Source organism: Lissotriton vulgaris, chromosome 5, assembly GCF_964263255.1.
Source record: "Lissotriton vulgaris chromosome 5, aLisVul1.2, whole genome shotgun sequence".
NCBI classification, from domain to species: domain Eukaryota; kingdom Metazoa; phylum Chordata; class Amphibia; order Caudata; family Salamandridae; genus Lissotriton; species Lissotriton vulgaris.
Window position 1 is genome coordinate 1240730811 of NC_141693.1, and position 21879 is coordinate 1240752689.

General features: G+C 42.6%; 1 protein-coding gene across 1 annotated transcript in view; it reads left to right on the plus strand.

Moving 5' to 3' along the window:
- The window catches only part of PPFIA4 (PPFI scaffold protein A4), a 2319747-nt gene that overhangs the window by 1139437 nt on the left and 1158431 nt on the right, over positions 1–21879 (plus strand). Inside the window, exon 19 of the mRNA XM_086923084.1 lies at positions 10118–10199. Coding sequence (XP_086779210.1) covers positions 10118–10199 — 82 coding nt within the window. The remainder of the gene's footprint in view (positions 1–10117; positions 10200–21879) is intronic.

Here is a 21879-nt window from a genome sequence, read left to right on the forward strand (position 1 = left end):
TGGTGTACCCTCTGGCGGGGCCTCTTCCCCGTAATAAGATTCTCTCCTTTTTCTCTTAAAGATCGCTCTCAAGCATTTAAAACACTTCATGTTCAAAATCTACAATTTTTCCCTATTTCCCTGCGTTCGTTTACTTCCTGATGACAATCCACCAATCCCAGCGCGGCTCTTGCTAACCGGCCTATCCCAGCGTGGCTTCACACCAACCGGCCTATCACAGCGCGGCTTCACACCACCCAGCCTATCACAGCGCGGTTCGCGTCAACCGGCCTATCACAGCGCGGCTCTCTCTGACGTCACTCGTCTCCCCTTCGCAGCAGTTCCCCTCCTCTCTCAGCTCGTCTCCCGGTCACGCATGCGTCCCATTCATACCCTGAAAAATGATTACTTCCGACCAAGCGATCACTTTCCTTGACTGTACGCCCACAGTCTAACTGTAATTGTCACCTTAACTGACGAAATGTCTTTCCGTGAACGTCCAGACAATAGCCTTGACTGATAGGTTACTTACACACAGTAACTTCCGACCTGCGTCTGTTACTCATACACTCAATCTTGCGTTCCCCCTATCACGGTCCTGCGGGCGATCAATGGTACCTCATGACCCCCTTTACAATGGTCGACAATTACTCTGGATGTTCGATACACACGAACCACTTAATCTCTTCTCTGAACTTAAGATTTTCACCAGGTTGCGCGCGCTCACAACCCTCCCTCAATCACACTACAGGCATTCAACTCCGCATGACATTACAATACAGATACAACACAAAACACCGCAATCTGACAACGCATGACCCTTATTATACTCACTCTCGTCCGACTCTGCTGCTTTTCTCTCGCACCGTCAGCACTTTCTTCGGCAGGCGATTCTTCTGCTGCTCATCTTTCGATCTCTAGGGGCCTCGGGGTAATCTTAACCTAGTCTAGATCACCTTCCTGTAGAAGGTAACCATCCTACTCTGCTACCAACTGTTACAGCGGGATTTTTGATCTCTTATCAAATCACTATAGATCTAGATCCCGACTCAGGTCGACTGAACCTTTGTTACCTGCCATAGAGTAAAAAGCAATCCACTACTAGGTTAATCAGTTAAAGACTTGCACAACTCTGAAGAACCACTTACTACGAATAAGATTTAAAAGTTTTATTTTAAAGCCAAAGATAACTGGAGATACAAACATCTCAATATAAGGTTCAAAAGATACACTGGCATTAGTACAAACATGAATTCTCTAAATGCTCTTAGGCGACAGAAGAATATCACCAAAACTAATCAAAAATCATCAAGGTTGCAAGAATAGACACAAGTTGTAACTTGTGCGACATTTACAAAAGGGAAGGAAATTCCAAATTAGACTGCCCCTACACTAGACTAAGTGACATCCCTACTTAGCAAGATCTTAACCTAAAAAGGTGTCAGCCGTGGTGACTTCCAAAGAAGATCACTCACTTTCCCTTAGTCTTTGTTGTAAATCTGTGCATCGCAGTTATGCGCTATCTGCCTACCCATCCGCTCTCTTAGGTTCCTCAGGCCATCTGCTCTACCTCCACCCAGGGGTGCTGTCCCTAATACAAAATAACAATTACAGTAGAAAACGCCCCTCAGAGACGCCCCTCACGTACACCCCTCACGTGGTGTCGGTTCTGGCTTTTTCCATGCTGCTACTCCTCTGGGCTCATCGTTAGCGTTGACCTTGCTTCTCAGGCTCTTCTCCGGCAAGACGGTACCCCCCCAGGAAATTCCTGAACCCTCCTCCAGGCCTGTGCCTGTCTCTCAGAACAGAGCTCTATTCATCACTCTCTTGATTGGAACCCCCTCGCACCTGCAAACAGACACCCATGAAGTGGGCCCCAAATTCCGGCCTCCAGCTTATCTCACAAGTCGTAAACCTTCGAGCATGGTCCACGATTTATGCTTAACACGACCTGATTCTAATTAGCACATGCAGATCAAAAGAAACAACATTATCTCTTCAGGCCTACTAGAATGACATGAAACGGGCCTGTGCACACTATGAACTTTATTTCTCAGCCTAAACAGTATTCTGACTCATTACACACAACTGGTTATAGGGAACACTTCTATAAAACGTATATTTTCAGTTCTATGATCTATAATACTTTGAATTATGACAACAGTAATCCATATCATGTGAAATTGTAAAGGCACGTATTCTTTCTCAGTGAACTGCCATGAGGCCTACACATTTCTACGTTTAGCTGCATTACATTCTCCTCTGCAACAGCCACATAACATGGAATTTAATATCATTCTAACATCTCTAAACACTCCTACATTAGCTTTTCACACTGATATATACACTCTGTAATAATTAAACACTCTTATATGTATGCACTCTATAAATTCGACACTCTTATATGTTCCTTTAACCAGACTGGTGGAACGTGCTTGTAAATATGGTGCACCTCTACATTTTACTTGATGTGCGCTCTCTCAGTTTGCACTTTGCAAGTCTGCTATCATTGCTTCAATCAAAATATTGATTAAAATTACATAAAAGGCAGCCCAATATTTTATTAAGATGACAGGTCTGTGAACTCCTCAAAGTCCTCTCCTTCGTGATTGATTTTTGGGAGTGCCGCTGCACAGCTGTTGCTAATGAAAGGAGTGGCTCAGGGTGACATGGCCACCTGCTACACGATCTTTTACTCGCCCGCGCCATGAGCGCCAGGTAGAAAGAGGTCAGCTGCCTGGTCTCCTTCCAGAACCTTCGAAAGGTGTACATCAGCACAGTTCTGATAGGGGGCGTTAACGCACGGGGGAGCCAAGTTAACAGCTGTGTAGAAGAACGTTGTATTTGCATCACCCTCGAAATGCTGCCACTGGACCTGCATTTCCAGTGAATTGAGCGCACAGCTGTCATTTGAGGTTCTTTTAACATTTTCAGTTGCTTCTGTCTCCTCGTAATGAAACTTTTGAACTTAAATGTGGTGTATGTTAAGGAGCTGAACAAACAAACATTTGCACACTTTAATCTGAAAATTCGCAAGCAATTTTGTGAAGGTTCGGACTTCATGTCAGATGCTATGGTTTTACAGCCTTGCCTGGAATATACTTTTACACAAGAATCAGAAATTCGAGATTGTTCTTCCTTCTGTTTTTGGATAATAGCCAACCATCAGCAATTGTATAAGACACAGGTTATGTTTTTTAGTGTTCTTAAAATAGAGACATGTTTCTAATATTTTGTTGCTGTACTCCTGTAAAAGATGTCTTTTTCGCCAAAAATGGAATTTTAATATCAAAGCCTGACCTAGTTCTCACACCGTTTGAGTAACATTCGTGTTTCCAAGTGGTTGATCTGTATTGCAGCGCCCAGCATGACTAAGCTTTGCTTTCGATAAAGCTTGTGCACTCAAAGTCAGGATTCTGCCATCGAGAACCAGTTATCATTGTGATGGACTGAGGTAAGCCTCCACACTGCAGGCCTTCCTCTGCCCAGTTACCCCCTCTGAAATGTTAAGTTGTTACGGGAGAATTTGAACATACCTGCCTTCGTAAAAAGACGCCCTACTTGTATGGGGCTAGAAGGACTCAACCAATGAATATCATTTCAGAACATTAATATAAAGTGATGTGTTGTAATGTACTAATTACCCAATGCACTCTCCCTACAGTGGTTCTCTGCCTTGCTGCTCAGCCTATGATGAGGTCATATAGAATGTTCAGTGTATTTGTATTGGAAGGTGAATCAGTTGGTGTGGCAGGGCTGAGCAGCGAGGAGGCTGCTCCTGGTGGGGCACTTTTATGGATCAGAACATCTTCCTGTATCTTAGAACCTGTGATGTAACTTGAAGAATAAATCTACTACCTTTACCTACAAGACATGCCTGCGCATCATTCTTCGTTTTAACATAATGCTATCAATCGTTGAGCACGACTGTATCTGGAGCTCAACCAGTGACCAACTTGAGCAATAATTTTTAATTTAACAAAGTGAGGTGGACCTAAAAGATAAAATCCCTCACACCTCAAGATGGACGCTTATGGCAAGACTATATGCTAATGGTTATAATAACTGGTTACTTTATCCCACCCCTAAATAACTTTTGCTGTCACTAGGTTATGGTGGCAGGCACCAGTCCTGCCTTATATCCACTTGGGATACCGCTGGGAGATCAATTCTGCTTCTGTCACCTTCAATTATCCATTTGTTCATTAGGTGAGAAGCTATTACCTCTTACGAGGTTGGAACAAAGACAATATACAAGTGAAGTTTTCTCCATTAGGGAAGGTAGGTGAATTGAAAGATGATTTTACAACCAAAAAGTAAGAGCCACAAGCAACCTCACACAAAATATGGTATAGGACATACAGGCACAATGTTTCTACTTCCCGGCAGAGGCCCATAACCAGGGCCGGCTTTAGGGCTGGTGGACGCCCAGCGCAAAAATAATTATTCGGCGCCCCTGACCACCTCCTCGGATTGTCTCACTAACACCAGGCAAAAGTGCCCATCATCTCTCCAATCATAAATTATTGCTAAACATAACACCCCCCCCTGAAGTCAGCACCCCTTTTACAGATCAGCGCCCAGTGCAGCTGCACCGGTCGCACTGCCCTAAAGTAGGCCCTGCGCATAACTGTGGTAACACTCTCGACATGCTTTCCAAACTGGAGCGTAGAAGCCCTCCCTTATACTCTCCATCGGTTTACAGCACCTTCCTCAGCCTACTATTATAGCCTTATAGACCGCCATAGTGGGCTATACCGGCTATTAAAGGCCCGTTCACGCGTTAAAGGCCCGAGCCGAAGGTGGGGGACTTCAACAAGGGTCAGGACTTTAATAGCCGGTATAGCCCTGCTACGAATGGTTATATGGCTATTAGAACATTCTGCCACTAGAGGGCAAAATGTTCTATCAAATTAAAGAAAGTCTTCTCGAAGCTTGAGGGGATTTAAGTCGAGCTCAGAAAGGCCTTTGTAGCACACTGGAATGTTGCTCTGCAGGCCTTTTCCGGCCCATAGAAGCAGGGAGCACTCCATTGTCTACAATGGAGCTCCAAACATTCCACCAATGTTCTAATATCCTTTTAACTCTGAAAACCAAAGGCAGTTTGCTGCTTTCCATGGCTTTGGAAATGATGGTCAATTCTGCCAACCTGATAGCCACCCATGAACTAGCTCTCAAATTTCAAAAGCTCATCAAACAATCTCTGTAAATGCCAGTTGAGTTAATCATTGGATGTTATAGTCCATACATTTATGTCAGTTCCCATATGTCTCCACTGCCACCTCATATATATTTGTGACATAATAGAGTTCAGTTCTATTTTATTTAATATGGGAGCTCAAATCTCCTGATGCTTGTGGGGGCTGGGATCATGTTTACCTTTCAGTCAAGTGGCAATCACCTAAACAAGTCTTTATGCATCCGAGATATTGTTTCAGCAATCTCATTTTCACAGCATGACTAGGGCATGGACGTTATGTTCAACTTAAAAAATCTGAGTATCAAAATCCTCACCAGCCTCAAAATGTGGGGACAACAGCTGAATGCTTATTCAGTATCTGCACACTAGATTAGTGTATGATGAGAACATTATGTTACTGTTGAATTGCAGTCCCCAAAATGTCATTGTCTCTAGGATGGGAAACAGCCCCAGGAAGTTGATGTTATTACCCAGAAGGACAACACCCTAATGTAAGACACTGGAGTATTTCTTGAGGGGTGCGAGAGCACACCTCAAGTAATAATCGCATTAATTATCAGGGTAACAAATGTTTTAATAGCATGCACCCTGCCCACTTAGAGCCTACCTTAGGCAAGCCTTGTAACTATTCAAAAGGAAGGTTTAGGCCTGGCAAAAGATTTGTTTTGTCAGGCTGAAATGGCAGTTTAAATTGCACACACCAGCTGTAGTGTAAGCGTGGGCGTAATTGGGGTTGTCCATCCCTGTAAACTGCATTTGCAACCTATGGCCTCAGAGGTGGCAACATCAGTGCCCAGGAATGCAGTGACACCTTGTCCTTACGGACATTGGTTGGGGCTCTGCTCGCTTTGTTTTCAGTCACTTTTTATTACACTAATTGTGACTATTACATTAGTGACTATTAGTGCAATAAAACATGGAGTATAATTAGATTAAACTTGGCATTCTCTAGGAGCTGAGGTGAGTATCAACATGCTTTTAAATGTCTATTGCGTTTGTGCTTGCAGGTGTGAGTGTGTTTATGTGAAGGGGAGTGTATGTAAGTGTGTGTGAGTGAATAAAGGTCAAAGGGCGTGTGATTTCACTTTCACCTTTTGGTTAATTGACGTCCATGGCTATAGGGGCAGGCCTGCAGACATGTTTCTAGTGCTATTTTAATGGGTGGCACAAAGATGCGAAGGCCTGCACTTGCTTGTGCCAAACACACTAAAAATGTCATACCCAAAGGGATGGCAATGATTAACTGTCTAACCAATGAGGGCAGCGGTCTCAAAGTGACCATGTTGGACTTTAGGCAACAATATAGAAACACTTTAAAAGCCTCAACCTTGTCTGCAGTGTGTGCACTCCTGCTTGATCCTGCATAACTGAAATGGAAGAAAAGTCAGTGATATTATATGTGCGAATTGCTTATTTTTAACCATACCTTAGGGATGAAGGTATTCATTATGAACCAGAGGTCACATTTATTTTGCCGAGCCTTTGCTCTATGTGGGCTTTTAGAGCAGAAATGAGTTAACCTTTATTTGTCCATCACTAGGTTTTATCTTGCACAAATACCAGAAACAGTAGTGCCTCAAAAAATCTGCACCACCTATGATAACATGTAATTCATAAGGTCACACACTGAATTGACTTCATACAAAACAAGGCTATGAAAACATAATTAATAGCCAAATAATGTAAATATTTATTGACATTAATCTAATCATCCTTGTTTTTGTTGGAGAGGTCTCTGGAGTATTTTGGCACTGAAAAGCAGAAGAATCTACTTTATCGAGTTTGCGGAATTAAAACGGCATAATAGATGCATCACTCTACTGATGCATCAAACCTCACACATTTCTAAAAGAGTCATTAATTAACTCCTTTGGCAATGTGTGCCTGTAAAAAATAATATGGATAGCTAGGTTTCGCTGGAGACCACACATCCGTTCCAGGCAGATACTTATCTACTACACATCTTACTAACCACATTAAGCTTAAATATGCCCTTCTTAGTAGTTAGAGATATTGGCAGCTCTTCCTCCTAGCAAAAAGTAGAACCAGCCTCCCCTTCATTTCTCATTACTATCCAAAAGAAAGAAAAGGAACATCTGTGATGTTATGTTATGAGAGCTAGGATAGCTTTGCCGCAGCCCCAGCAACGAGGCTTCCTGGAACTGAACCCAAAAACAAAGGAACCGAGGGGCATATTATCAAGCCTGGGCAAGAAAATTATCACCGCTTTATCGGCAGGAAACTGCTGATAAAGTTGCGATAATGGGCTTGATAATATGCTCTATGGAATTCCAATCGAAGCTCATGTTAGATGTCCTTCACATTTAACATGAGCTTCGATTGGAATTCCATAGGGCATATTATCAAGCCCATTATCACCACTTTATCGGCAGTTTCCTGCCGACAAAGCGGTGATAATTTTATAGCCCAGGCTTGATAATATGCCCCAAAGACTTTCAGTAGAGAGAAAGACCGGTGGAGAGGAAGCTAACTGGGGAAGATCCAGGTCTTCAGGGATTTCTAAAAGTGCAGATGGTTCTAGATCTTCCTGAGGGAGAGAGGGCGTTTGTTCTATAAGGACAAGTCCAAGACTCAGAAGGAACAGCCTGCCGCTCTTGATCTCTTTACACGGAGAACAGAGGCCAGGTTGAGGTTGGCCGATCGGAGAGATTGTGACGGTAGAGAGGGTGATATGAGATTGTCGAGGATAAGGAGCCCCTGGGAGTGCAGGGTCTTGTGAGCGATACACAAGGTCTTAAAGTGTATTGGCTTGTCCACAGGAAGCCTGTGTAGCTTCTGGAGAAGCCCTGAGGCCGAACAGAATTTTGGTAGTGAGAAGAGCAGCCTAGCCAAAGCATTTGGGTTATCTCAAATATCCTTGTGACAACGCTGTTTGCTCCTAGATAAAGGACATTACAATAGTCAATTCTGGACAAAATTAAAGCTTGAATCATGGTGTGCCTGGTGCAGCGGTTGAAAGGCATCTCAGGAGCCCAAAACAGGTGCCCATCAAAGCTTTGGCTTGGACTTCGAAGGTCAGGGCGTTGTCTATCCATATTCTGAGGTTTTTAATAACTGGGTTTGGCTTGGGTGTGGGACCAATTATAGACCTCGTCCTGTCATCTGCATCAGTGCCTGTTCCATGGAAACAAACAATCCAATGTCATTATTTCCCCTGCTGAAAAACCCTCTTTTGATTCCATGAAGCCAAAGAACTATCACCCTTATCTCCCTTCTACCTTTCCTGGCCAAGGTAACAGAGAAATATGTCAATATTATTCAGACAAAGTTATTAGAAGAACACATTTTGGAAATGTCCCAAATCTGCTTTAGGCCTGCACACAGCACAGAATCTGCCCTATTAGCTGTAACAGCTAATCTCATAGCTCAGTAGATGAAGCCCGGTCTTGGGTCCTGATCCTGCTCAACTTGAGTGCTCCAGTCAACAGATTCTCACATAAAATATTACTACAGTGCGTACATGACATAGGTGTACGTGGGCCGCAGTTGTCCTAGTTCCACTGCCTTTTTGACCAAGCGCACCTTCCAGGTTATCTCTCTTTCCTTTGCATCGCACCAGCAATCTCTGCTTTCAGGGGTCACCCCAGGTGTGGGGGTGTGTATCCAACAGAAGAATCTCGGTCTTGTTGGCATGTAATTCAAGCAATTGTTGTTCATCAACTTAGCAACTGCAAGCATTCCTTCTTAAAAACTGCCCATGTCATTGCATTCTTGGAAAGAGAAAGAATGAACTGGGTATCGTCCGAATATGATACCAGCGCAAACCCAAATGATTTTGCAACCTGTGCGAGTAGTTAGATAAATATTAAATAAGGTACGGCTCTAAGAAGAGCCCTGGGGGAATCATGTTGTAGAGATTGCTGGTGGGATGCAAAGGGAGGAGAGATAACCACATTGTGCGCTTGCTCAAACAGGAGAAGAACTAGGAATACTCTGGCCCACATACACCTATGTCATGTAAGCACTGTAATAGTATTTTATGTGAGACCGAGTTGAATGCAGCGCTCAAGTTGAGCAGGATCAGGGCCGAAGACATGCCTTCATCCATTGAGCTATGGAGATTAGCTGTTATAATAGTTACATTTGTAAAGCGCCTGGTTACACCGAGGCCAGTGTGTCCCCGCGCTAAGGTAGCAGTAAAGCTGTACCAGCTAATAAGGGCTGATCTGTGCTGTTTGCAGGCCTGTGTTCTTGCAAAAACTTTGTCTGAATACTACAGACATATTTCTCCATTACCTTGGCCAGGAAAGGTAGAGGGGAGATAGGGTGAGAGTTCTCTGGCTTCATGGCATCCAAAGAGGGGTTTTCAACATGAAACACTGAGGCAGATGTCAGGAAAAGACTGATAATTGGCTAGTTGGCTGTTTTAGAAATAATATCGATAAAGTGAGAGGCATAGTAACCTTTGACTCTTAAGGGAACTAGGGTCAATCCGTGTGTGGATGTGGTCCTTGTGAAAGGTATTAATACCGTTACTCACAGTGAAGTTATCCAGTGGCTAAAGTGGGCTCACCTACTGCCAATGCTGCACGCTGTCGAAGGGGCGGCGGGGGAATGTGAATAACAAAATAACAGACTAATGGATAAAGAGGGCTGACTGAAAGCAAAAGGATATAGTCTTGGCTAACGTCAGACCTGTAGAAAGTGGGTCAGTTTATTAAGAAGCCCTGGCGTTCACTGATTTCCTTTCCATGTACGATCTAGCTGGCCTAAATATTCTTGTCTCAGTGTGCACAACCAGTATGCAGTAGAACCCAACTTTAAACCACAAATTGTCATATCATAAACATCAGTTCAATGAGTGTGCTAAAGTATTTGAACAATGATTGAAGTGGCCTGGAAGTAGTGATGCATTCCATAAAAAAAGTACAGAACTTGTTTTGTGGAAATGTTCTAATGCTTTTCTTTATGTTGCAGGCACGTACTTTTAGAAGAGGCTCGGAGGAGAGGCATGCCATTCGCTCAGTGGGATGGGCCTACTGTTGTTTCTTGGTTGGAGGTAATGTTCTTAAAAAGTCTCTTTAATGAATATATTGTATAGTCGATTATGTTCTGCGGCACGTTTTCTTAAAAAAGAAGCTTCCTTATTCGTGTATAAAATCCTCATAAAATATATATTGCAACAGAATCTTTCCTATACATTTTTTCTCATGGTGTATTTACTCTATTTATATATTTAAATTCAAAGCCTGACCTCATCTTCTCGTGTCTTTCTGTCAGCTTCTCAGAACAATGTACATACATACGTTTCAGTATTCAAGTTTCACTTGAGTGCACAAAAATTGAGCACAACTGAAGTCCATAGGTTCAACCTCTGCCTTCATTTGCAGTCGCAGATGAAAGTTATGAATGCTGGAAATTAACTAGACGGCCAGAACCTCTATGGTTGCAAAAGTGTTATTAACATCCCTGTTTCAAGGGGAGGGTCAGGATCCGGTCATTGGTAGTTGCGGTCATCTGGTGGTACAAATGACCATCGGTGGAATGTGATATGTTATGCACCTTTCATTGCTGATTGCCTATACGGCATACACTTTTGATTACAGTGGTTATAAAAATGCTCGCGTAAATATCGTTAGACATCATTTTTCTCATAAAGTAGAAACTTGAGACACTGCGCTGCTCTGTTAGGCAAATGGTTATGTGTTATAAACAGGGACGGACTAGGACAGATAACAGACCCAGGCACTATAGCAAAAGGCTCCCATTTCAAAATTGGTTAGTAAAAAAAGTAACCCACATTTCTACCTGGCGCAACTATGATCTTTCTAAGAGCTGCTGTCTGTCTGGTCTCTGGGGGATGGGAACACCCAGGCATTAGTGATGGATACAGGCAGTGTATGTGGTAATTCATGATTTCCTTCCCTATCATGTCCATTCTCTTCTACCCTCAAACTGCTTTTGGTCCATAAACGTTTCCTTTGATGAAATAATAGCCCTCACAATGGGCTTTCTGGTGTTCTCCAGCTTGTCCCCCTCCTTACTCTTTCTGGTTACTACTACCTCCTCCACTGCCTGCCTTCTTTGCTTCAGCCGACTATGCATTCTTATTCTGGATCAAAAGGTTATTGGCAGGTTGCATGCAGTGTTTTGCAGCAAGCAGTCTATCTAACCTTCCCAGATCTTTTAGGATTATTAAACGTTGCTCTCAGTAGATTACTCGCAGATCTCCTTAGCAAGCACATTACCGCCTGAGCAATTTATTGGAAGCATTATACCAGGAGGAGCTTCATGCACAGAGATCATCAAGAGCCTTCATTCCGCAGCAGTTGCATTAACCCACATAGACTGCACACCAGTGGTTACACTTGGCCAGCAGATATATACCTGTAAGATACCTCGGTTTGTAATGCTCCAGTTGGTATTAAGTGAGGTCCAGTAAGAGAAGTTCCGTTTTCTATCTTTTGCTACAAACTCAACCTTTCGTTCTTCTAGGGAGAATACAATAAGCTCCACTGTGTGGATGCTCCTAACTCACATTGACATTGCTAGTAAACTACATGACTGTGATAACACGTGGTAATTATAGACATAAGTTAAAGTAGGCAAGTATGTATGTTGTGTGAATATATAATGCAAAAGGAAAAATGGTTCTGCAAAAGGCATGTCACTTTCAGATTGCTTCCAGGTGGGCAGAGCCTAATGATTGGGATTTCACTTACAGCAAACATAGCTTCCATACCCCTGACAAACCTGAGGAGACCAAAGATGCTTTTCGGTCAAGGTCTAGACACATGTCAAAAGGTGACGGGTGTCTCCTTCAGAGGGTCACAACTAGGAGGAAAAGCACAGAATGGGGTTAAATCTCCTTTGGCAACCTATATGATAGTGGAGTGAAGCCGTAGACTACATTAGTGAAGTTAGGAATGTACTACACTCCCCCTTAAATCAGGAAGGAGAAAAGAACGAGCAAGACACAGGTCCCGAGCCAGAAGTTCTATGAAAGGATAATTCCAAAGGAAGAATCTCAACTGTTGAGAAATACTCCCTGCAAGTGTCCGAAAGACTGAATCGGAAATGTGGAATTGTTGGGATGCCTTTAACCTTTTCACCTGCTGTCCTTTATATGCCTAAACTTTTAATGAGTGAGCCTGTAGGCATCACTCCAGTGACACCGGTTGAAGAAGTCTTGTTAACTTCTACTCATCACTACGCAACTCGTGCTGTTTAACTCCTCGTAAATATAGAATCCGATGGGGATTTCATCCTTAGCAAACCAGGTATGGACAAAAATTCTACCTTACACTACACGAGCTATCACCCCCGGAGTCTGAAAGACAATTTACCATACAGCCAATTGTTGAGAATACGACACAATTGTGCACGGAAGGAAGACTTTGTGATCCAAGCAGACATACTATGCGAGCAACTCCAGAAGAGAGGCTACCCAAAGAAGATCCTTAAACATTCAACGAAGCGGGCTTGGTACACGCCCAGAGAGGAGTTGCTGACTAAAAAATCAAGAAGCCATCTGAACAACTTGTATGTGTGTCAACCTTTGGCCCACACACCAATAAATTTAAAAAGATCATTTTGAGTAATTGCCATTTGCTCACAAATCTATCATGTCCGTTGGGAAAACCACTTTTTGCACTAAAACGCATCAAAGTTTGGCCAACAAAGCATTTGTGCCGATCTGCGTAAGAACAGAGTACAGCCAGACCTACGAGCACTATGGAATTTAGCACCAGTAGTGGGCCACCATAAGTGTGGTTCATGTTCTTCCTGTAGCAACACCATGGCCATGGAGGGCTCAGAGTTTGTGCTCAATAAGGTGAGATGGAAACACACTGAATTCACAAATTGTAAAACGCGGAACGTGATATATGCCATCACATGCCCATGCCCTAAATGATATATCGGCAAAACCACGCAGCAAGTCCACCTCAGAATGACTCAACACAAATCAAGAATTAAACAAAGAATTCTTACGGCAACTATGGTCCCTCACTTTGTTGAAAAACTCCACTCTGAAAAGGACTTTGTTTGGACAGTGTTATCAGCATTAAAAACTCCACAGAGGGGTGGAGACATTGATGTTCTGTTGAAAAATATAGAAAGATATCTTATCATGAAATGTAACTGTGTAGCAGAGGGTTTGCATGAGTAGCCATAGGCCCTCCAACTTGAATCTCTGGGTCCCCTGTGTAAAGTTACAGATGTCCGAAATCACTTATGAGCAGTGTCCTATTATTGAGGAATTTATAAATTCCCAATGAGAGGACGCCATTTATGTATTTATGATTGTGAATGTCCACAGCGATTTTGGTTAAATACTCTAACACACATTGTACATCAAGTTTTGACTGAATGGGGGACTGCAAAATAAAAATGCGGCCCGGTGTCTAATTAGGTGTTGAGGGTAGTACAAAAAGTTTCCCCTCGATCTTCTGGAAATAGATCTTGCACCCCATACAAATGTAATTAATATCTGCTTGTGAAATCACGCTACAGAAGCGTTGGGCAAGGTCCTCGGTGCAGTGGGTTTTAGGAACCCCTTAAAATGAAAAGCTGACGTGACAAGGACAGATTTCTATCTCACATAACAAATTGAGCGATATGCATCGTTTTTTGAAAAACTACATGCCCCACAATACATCACTAATGAAGGCATGCCAATTTCCGGCTTTCGGCCTCATTTCAGTAGCGTTTCGTGTGGTGGCTGACTCCAAGCTGTCACGATGGAGGTCTATTGCAATTGAAAACCGTTTTGGAATCGAAGTAAGTGAATCTAGGAACAAGCTCTGCATTTCGCAACCGTTGCGAGGAGGTTAAAACATTGCACGTGGACGGGAGATTTACTTCTGGTTTCTATCTGTTTATTTTCTTTTCTTGTGTCACTCACTTGGTAGAAATAAATGGCGGCTCTTACAAGTCTTCTGAAAACGCTTGAAAGGATCGTGAAAACCTAATAGTCAGTGCAGACTTTGGTTTTGGAACATGTTTTTTGATTACTTTATTTATGCAGCATTAGAGAGCATTTTCATATAACCGGGGGTGCATTGTTTGTTATGGCAGATCGGAAAAAAAACAAATCGGTGAAACACGAACGAAGTAGCTGGAGGAGACATAAGCAACAGCTTTCCTTTGGCGTCCTCCTATTTGCTTGTTAAAAACGTAAGTGTCCATGTTAAAAGTTAAAACAGTTAACTGAAAATCATACATAAGATTGTATCCTGTAACTGAACAGGCATGTCCTTGACAGTTTTAGATCCTGCCTGGATGAGTTAAAAGCCATATCCATTATCTTTGAAGCGATTTCATGAACGTCAGGTACAGAACTTTTTCACTTTTGAAAAAGCAAGAAGATGTAGAAGAGGAGTTGGGTCTAGATTTTAATTAGTTAATTTATTTTCACTTTCTAGGTTACACAGTGCCCTGATGATAATCCCGTGATTCTAGGCAGGGATTAGACACGCGTCAGCCCTTTCAGTATATCTGCCACATAGGGCATCTATTAATTCCTATGCGCCAAAATTAGGGTGTACAATGGTTTATGCACCCGGCAGGGGCTAAGAAAAAGCGCCCATGTGTCCTAAAGTAGCTCCGTGATAATTGCCTAATGTTAGGTCAATGGAGTTCTATTGTGAAAATGTCTTGCTGGTGTAATTTTTTGAATATTTTTTTGAATATTGTATATTGTTTGTTTAAAATTGTCACATTGTATAAAATTGTCACATTGTATCATCAATCTATTTCACTTGACCAAAATATTTTTCTAGTGGATGTTAGTTGTTTTGGTTCTCAGACAAGAAATGAGTGTGTACTTTCAGTAAGTGTTTAAAAAAATGTAAATATCACACACTGAACATATGAACCTTATGGTCGTTGTTTCTTCCCTGCACTAAATAAATAGCGGTGAAATACATAAACCAGGTATTCGTTTTTTGTTAAATATTATTGTAACTCCTGGCAAAGGCAGTAGCCTTTCACAACTATGAGGGCAGTGTGTTGGTCCCCTTTCACAGTCCAACCAGACCTCCCCCCCCCCCATATGGCAGGTGTATTTAATGGCACACGCATGATCCATGCTTGCCTATGACAGCAAATTCTGCATTAGGGATCCCGAGATCAGTACAGTTGGGGCACTAAAACGGATCCTTTTTCTAATAGGGAGCCAATGAAGAGTTTTCAGACTGAGTTCTGGTGGGGACCTAGGTCGAAGGTATAGTACCAGCCTGGAAGCTGTGTTCTGTAAGGCTAGGAGCCTGGTGAGAAGCTCTTCTTTAATTTGAGGCCATCAAAGCATTTCCATAGTCAAGACGACTGATGATTAAGCCTTGGATAAGGGGGTTTCTTGACTCTAATGAGATCCATTGGAAGATCTTACATAGGCTCCTCATTAGGTCATAACCGGTGCTCACTATTTGGTTTACCTGGTCTTTCATGGCTAGTTTGTCATCGATTTTTACTCCAAGATTGCGTACCATGGGTTTAGGAGAAGGACAGGGGCCAAGACTATTGGGCCGCCAGTCGTTGGATCAGTGTTCATGAGCCATGCCAAATAAGATGATCTCGGTCTTACTGTCATTGAGTTGTAGATGGTTAGCTTGCATCCAGAGGTTAATATGAGTCAAACAGTTTTTAAATCTAATTCTGGTATTAGTAGGGTTGGGACCGAGGGTGATTAGTAGCTGGGTGTCATCAGCGTATGACAATACGTCAAACCAATATGATCTAATCACCTTGGACAGGGTTGCCACATAACGGTTGAAAAGCATGGGACTGAGTATAGATCCCTGGGGGACTCCCCTGTCTACCATCCGGCTACGAGAAGCTAGGGTGCCCAGTTTACTATGGTAGTTCGCTCTTTTAAATAGCTTCTGGGCCAGCTTAGGGCTGTTCCTCTGATACCCATCTCCCACAGTTGTTGTTCTAATATACAGTGAGAGATGGTGTTGAAGGCGGCTGACAGGTCTAACAGGACAAGTATGGCGGATTTTCAATAAGCCTAGGCAGTGGCGGCTGGTGGCATTTGAAAGTGGTAGGGAGTAAGAGTTCTGTATGAGTGCTCAGTGGTAAGCATAGCAAGTGAGCCCGACCACCATAAGAGGGTTTTAAGCGGCTTCTACCCCCATGAAAATTTATTTTAAAAAAAGAGTGGGCAAACGGTGCATTTTGAAGTAAATATGAGGAAGCAAGAAAGTTTATAAAGAAAGGGGAAAGTGCAGTTATGACAACAATAAAGAGATTTCATATGATAATGACATAGGTAGGTAGCTGCTTATGTAATGAGCAGGGAAGGTAATTTATGTTAAATGACCTCTTTTCCCTTCTTGTCACATCCTCACCTTTAACTCAGCGTGTGTAACTCAGTCAGCAGAAGGTTATCCTTAATTTACGAAGATTCTTGTATTTATCAAGAAATTAATTTGCCTCTAAAAGATGCACAGATTCATCATATAGGGAGGTATTGGGTGGATGACTGAATGTAAAGGAGGTGTAGACCCTGGTAATACTTTGGAGTAATCAAAAGGAAAGAAGGATAAAGAAAGGCACCATTCAAATGCATGAGCTAATATGTTCTGCCTGTGATAAGATCTTGTAAGTCATAGAATCTGTAAAACAGATTTTCACCTACATTTTCCATGTAAAACGGGAACTAAATGTGGAACAAAGTTGTGGAATCTGCTCATGAGTGCTTTGGTTTTACTCAGATATGAAGGTGAAGTGGATGGACAGAGCAAAGGGGTTGCTCAATGAAGCATTCTACATGATGATATAAAAAAAACAGTGAAAAACAGATACCCTTAAAAAACACTACTTTACTGTAAATCAAGTCATATTTTGCATCCAAACAGCTCACATCAGCTGCTGCGCTCTAGCTCCTCTGCCTGCCTGTCAACAATTAGACTTTAGAGACTAACGTTCTTAAATTATTGTCTATTTGACTGCACTCTAGACTGTGAAGTAAGTGTACTTCAGTATGAATAGACGTCACGAACATTCTCTGATAGAAACTCGCAATGTACAAAAGTGAAAAGAGAAGGGTAACTTAATGGGGCAGTGGCAAAAATAGTGTGCTTACATCAGTGGAGAAAATCAATACCTCGAGGTCACCTTTACGGGACGTCTTCACTGTACCGTGTGTGCAAAATTAGCTAAGCAATGTCCTATACTCATTTAATGCAGTGTAATCAAGCTCTCTTGCATTCACAGTAGAGCAAGACAGAGGAGTGCCCTATCGAAAGAGACAGACACAGGACGTACACTGCAGGGAAAGACACAGGACGAGCACCACAGCTAGACACACCACCAGCTAGACACAGTACACAAACAGACAGAGGATTACAGCAAGAGGCAGACGCAGGTCGTGTGCTGCATAGGAAGTGCAGCACAAGAGAGACAGGTACTGGCTGCCACGCTACACAATGCCGCGCGATGTGCTCTGCAGAGATAGACAGGGGGTGAGCAACACTACAAGACTCAGGCATACAATGTGCACTGCCAAAAGGAAAAAAACACAGGCTGTGCACGAGATGAAACAGAGGTTCGAGAGAGAAAAAAAAGCGCTACCCGCTGTTCGAGTTTTGGCGCCGACTGTATATCCTGTGATGAGATTCTGGGCAAATCACTTAACATTGTGCCTATAAATAGCTGCTGAACTCTCTAATGTAGCCAGGGCTGGGTGTTGAAAGCATATACCAAGAAGCAGTAGGAAAATCAGCAGTAAGTTTATTCCGAATGTACAGCCCCACACCAGGTCACAGCGTGGTCAGGAAGAATCATTCTGGTGACAGTTAGGCAGTTGCATGGAATGACGAGAGGAGTAGAACGTTGGGGGAACCAATGGGAAGGGGGAAAGGTGACAAGGGAGCTATCGCGTCAGGGAGGTGAACAGGGCACAGGGGAGGACAGGGTTAGGATATAACACATCTTCCTCTCTTGATAGTTTTTTAAAGGATTAAACAATAGGCAGTGAAGCATGTAGTCATGTGGGAAAACAGTGAACATTAATCATGGCATGAAGTCATGCAGGAAAAACAGTGAACATTAATCATATACAAAGTCTTCAAAACGTTTAGGCTTGCGAATAGTCCTACCAAACCTTCCCGTGACAAGGTGAGGATCAGGAACACAATCGGTGTCAGAGTGAGGATCATTACTGGTTCTGCCTGACCTACCACTGAAGCTATGACTGTCAGACATGACTTCAGAGTCGGAGTGTGAGTCGCCCTGACAACCCCGCAATGGTAGAGGAGTGTGAGGACTGACATCAACAGACCGGTCTGATGAATGACAATCAGCAAAGTCAGAGACAGGTGGGTGAACATGTGAAGACTCGATGTTGGGCATGCAACTATGTTCAGACTTAGACATATCGTAATCAACCCACAAATCTTTGTTATTCACCTTAGGTTGCATTTGACTTGGACCTATGCCTTCAAGATGGCATTTTGCCAATCTACTCATGTGCCACACCTTCCCATCACTGAGCCTAGCAGCATTGTTAAAGAGTTCATTGATGCGAAGAGAAGAGGTGAATCTGCTTTCTCCTTTCCTTACCTTTTTTTCTAAACGAACTTTCACAAGATCCCCTACCTTGAAAGAGTGTTCTTTTGCATTATGTTTAGAGTCATACCACTCTTTGTAATATTTTTGCGCCTTGATTATGTTGTTTCTGATGACATCAGGCGACCATTCAAGTTGCTTAGAAACAGGCATCCAACCAAGGTCAATGCTCAGAGGTTGTCTGCTTCTCATGAGCACGAAGGGTGCATTGCGGGTGCTGGTACAAGGAGAAATTCTGAATGCCCAGATGAGTTTGAACACTTCTTCTTCCCAGTTAAGGTTGGCATTCCTAGACAATTGTATGTGTCCCTTCAAGACACGGTTGAAGCGTTCTGTAAGACCATTACCTTCTGGATGGTAAAGGGAAGTAGTGTGGTGAGTGATACAGTTCCTTTCAAGGAATGATTTGAACGCCATTGAGCAAAACTGTGGACCATTGTCTGTGAGAATAAATTTAGGTAGACCTTCACTTAAGAACAGTTTATCTAGGAAGGAAATGATAGTTGAACTGTCTATTTCAGAAACAATTTCTATTTCCGGCCATTTGGAGAAGTGATCAATGACCACTATGATGTACTTGATTCCTCCATCGTGTCCTTCAATTGGTCCGGCAATATCCAGGCCTAATTTTTCCCAGGTCATTTGGGGAGGGTGAAGTGGAGAAAGGGCCACTTTGGAAGTCTTGAGAGTTTTGTCTGAATCACTGCATTCAACACAGTTTCTTATGAGGATTTCAATTTGTTTGTCGATACCGGGCCACCAATAAAAGGTTCTGACTCTTTGCTTTGTTTTTGTTATGCCAAGGTGACCTATGTGGCAAAGTTTCAGTATTTTGTCTCTGAGAGTGATGGGGGCTATGGCCTTTCCAATTCTGTACAACACTCTATTTTCCAAGCTGATTTCGTTCCTTATTTCCCAATACACCTTAATGTTTTCCTGAAGGTGACGTTTCTCTGGCCAGGAGGTGTTGACAAATTTGCATACGTCTTTTAACGTTGAATCTTGAGACATGTGATTCTCCCATTCTTCAGTAGAGATCCCTTCAAAATTCGTGTTGAAGAGTAGAGCCACTCTTTCATCATCCTCAGACGTACTTATGTTCTCATTATGTGGCAGGGGTAATCTGCTGAGAAAATCAGCGACTTTGTTCTTGATACCTGGCCAATATTCTGCTGTGTAGTTGTAGTCCAATAATTTTATTGACATTTTGCTTAGTCGTGGTGAGGCATTTTGTAAGCCAGAAGCAGATAAGATTTTGATCAATGGCTTGTGGTCTGTGCGAAGATGTATATTGTATCCCCATATGTATGCTCTGAAGTGATTGAGTGCCCATGAACATGCTAGCATCTCACGTTCAATCACGGAGTACTTCTCCTCAGCAGGAGTGAGTGATCTGGATGCAAAAGCTACGACCCATTCCTGGTTTGAATTATCTTTCTGTGCTAACACCGCACCCAAACCTTTGTTGCTTGCGTCGGTTGTGACATAGATTTCTGCTTTGGGATCAAATCCTTTGAGGAATGGTGCTTCACCTATTTCTCTCTTGATCGTTTCAAAGGTGTTCTGACATTCTGGGGACCATTCGAATTTTGTTTTATTTTTCAGTAGTTGTCTTAGGCTGTACATTTTCTCAGAAAAGTTCCTTATGAATTTGGAGTAATACTCCGTTAAACCGAGAAAGGCTCTGATGTCCTCTTTACTAGATGGGCAGGGGGCATTAAGAATGGCATCCACTAAGCCTTGTTTTGGTTTGATGCCCTCGTGACTAATGGTGTGCCCCAAGTAAACCACTTTGTCCTGAGATATTTTACATTTATCTAGTGCGACTGTAAGACCATGCATTTTGAGTTTGTCAAAGACTTGCCTTAAGCGTGTGTCATGTTCCTGTTGATTGCCGCCCATTACTAAAATATCGTCCTGGAAGAACCTGATGCCTGCAACGCCCTCCAAGATGGAAGTCATGACCCTTTGAAAAAGCGCTGCAGCAGAGGCTAACCCAAACGGTACCCTAGTAAAACGGTAACAACCAAAAGGGGTGATAAATGTGGTGTATTTCTTGCTGTCCATGTGTAGGGGTATCTGGTGATACGCGGATTTCAAATCTATTATGGAGAAAATACACATATCATTGGTGGCATTAAACATTTCACAAATACGAGGTAGGGGATACTGGTCAACGATAATGTTTTTGTTAAGATCCCTAAGGTCAATGCACAGTCTAATTTTTCCATTGGGACGTTTGACCACAACTAAGGGAGAAACCCACTCCGCGGATTCAACCTCCTCAATTATTCCTTCTTTGACCAGTCTATTCAACTCTGTTTGTACATCACTCCTTACTGACACAGGTAAGTGTCTTACTTTGTGAATACATGGAACAGCTGAGTCTTTAAGTTCTATTTTGTGTTCAAAACTGTTAAGGAGACCAACTTTTCCTGAAAACACTTCAGGAAAATCTTTATGAATGGTATTCTTGCAAGACTCATCAACTGACAAAACAGGATCGGCGCTGTTTGGGTTAAGGATTATTCCCAGATCAGCTTGATCGCTCCAGCCAAGTACAGATGGTCCTTTTTTTGCAATGAAGAGTTTACAACAAGCTTTCCTGTTCTTGAACTCAAATTCTAGCTCACGTGTTCCAAGAAATTCGATGTTGTTGCCTGTGTAACTCCTGGCAATGATGTTCGACTTCTCTAGCGATGTTCCAATTTTATCAGTGAGCAATTGTTTCCATACATTCTCATTGATGATCGTGAAAGGGGAGCCAGAATCAGCCATCAAGTTTACAGTTACCCCTCCCAATTTCACATCGCACATAGGTTTCTTTTTTTTAGTGGGTGTAAGTTCTAATACATCATACTCTATGGAGAACACGTAGTTGATGCTATCAGAATCCGAGTATTCAGAATTCTCTTCAGAAGAGTCACTTTCATCCTGAATGTGTCTGACTTGTCTGTATTGCTTAAAGGATGCCCTATTGCAGGCCTTGGCGATGTGACCAGTTAAGCCACATGACAAGCATTTCTGATATCTAGCAGGGCACTTTGTGGAATCTGCTAAATGGTTAGGAGAACCACACCGATAGCATTTGAGTTCAGGTGGATTTTTGTATTTACTGCCGTGACTTTTTTCACTTTTGTGCTTGGATTTGTAAGGTTCACTTTTCT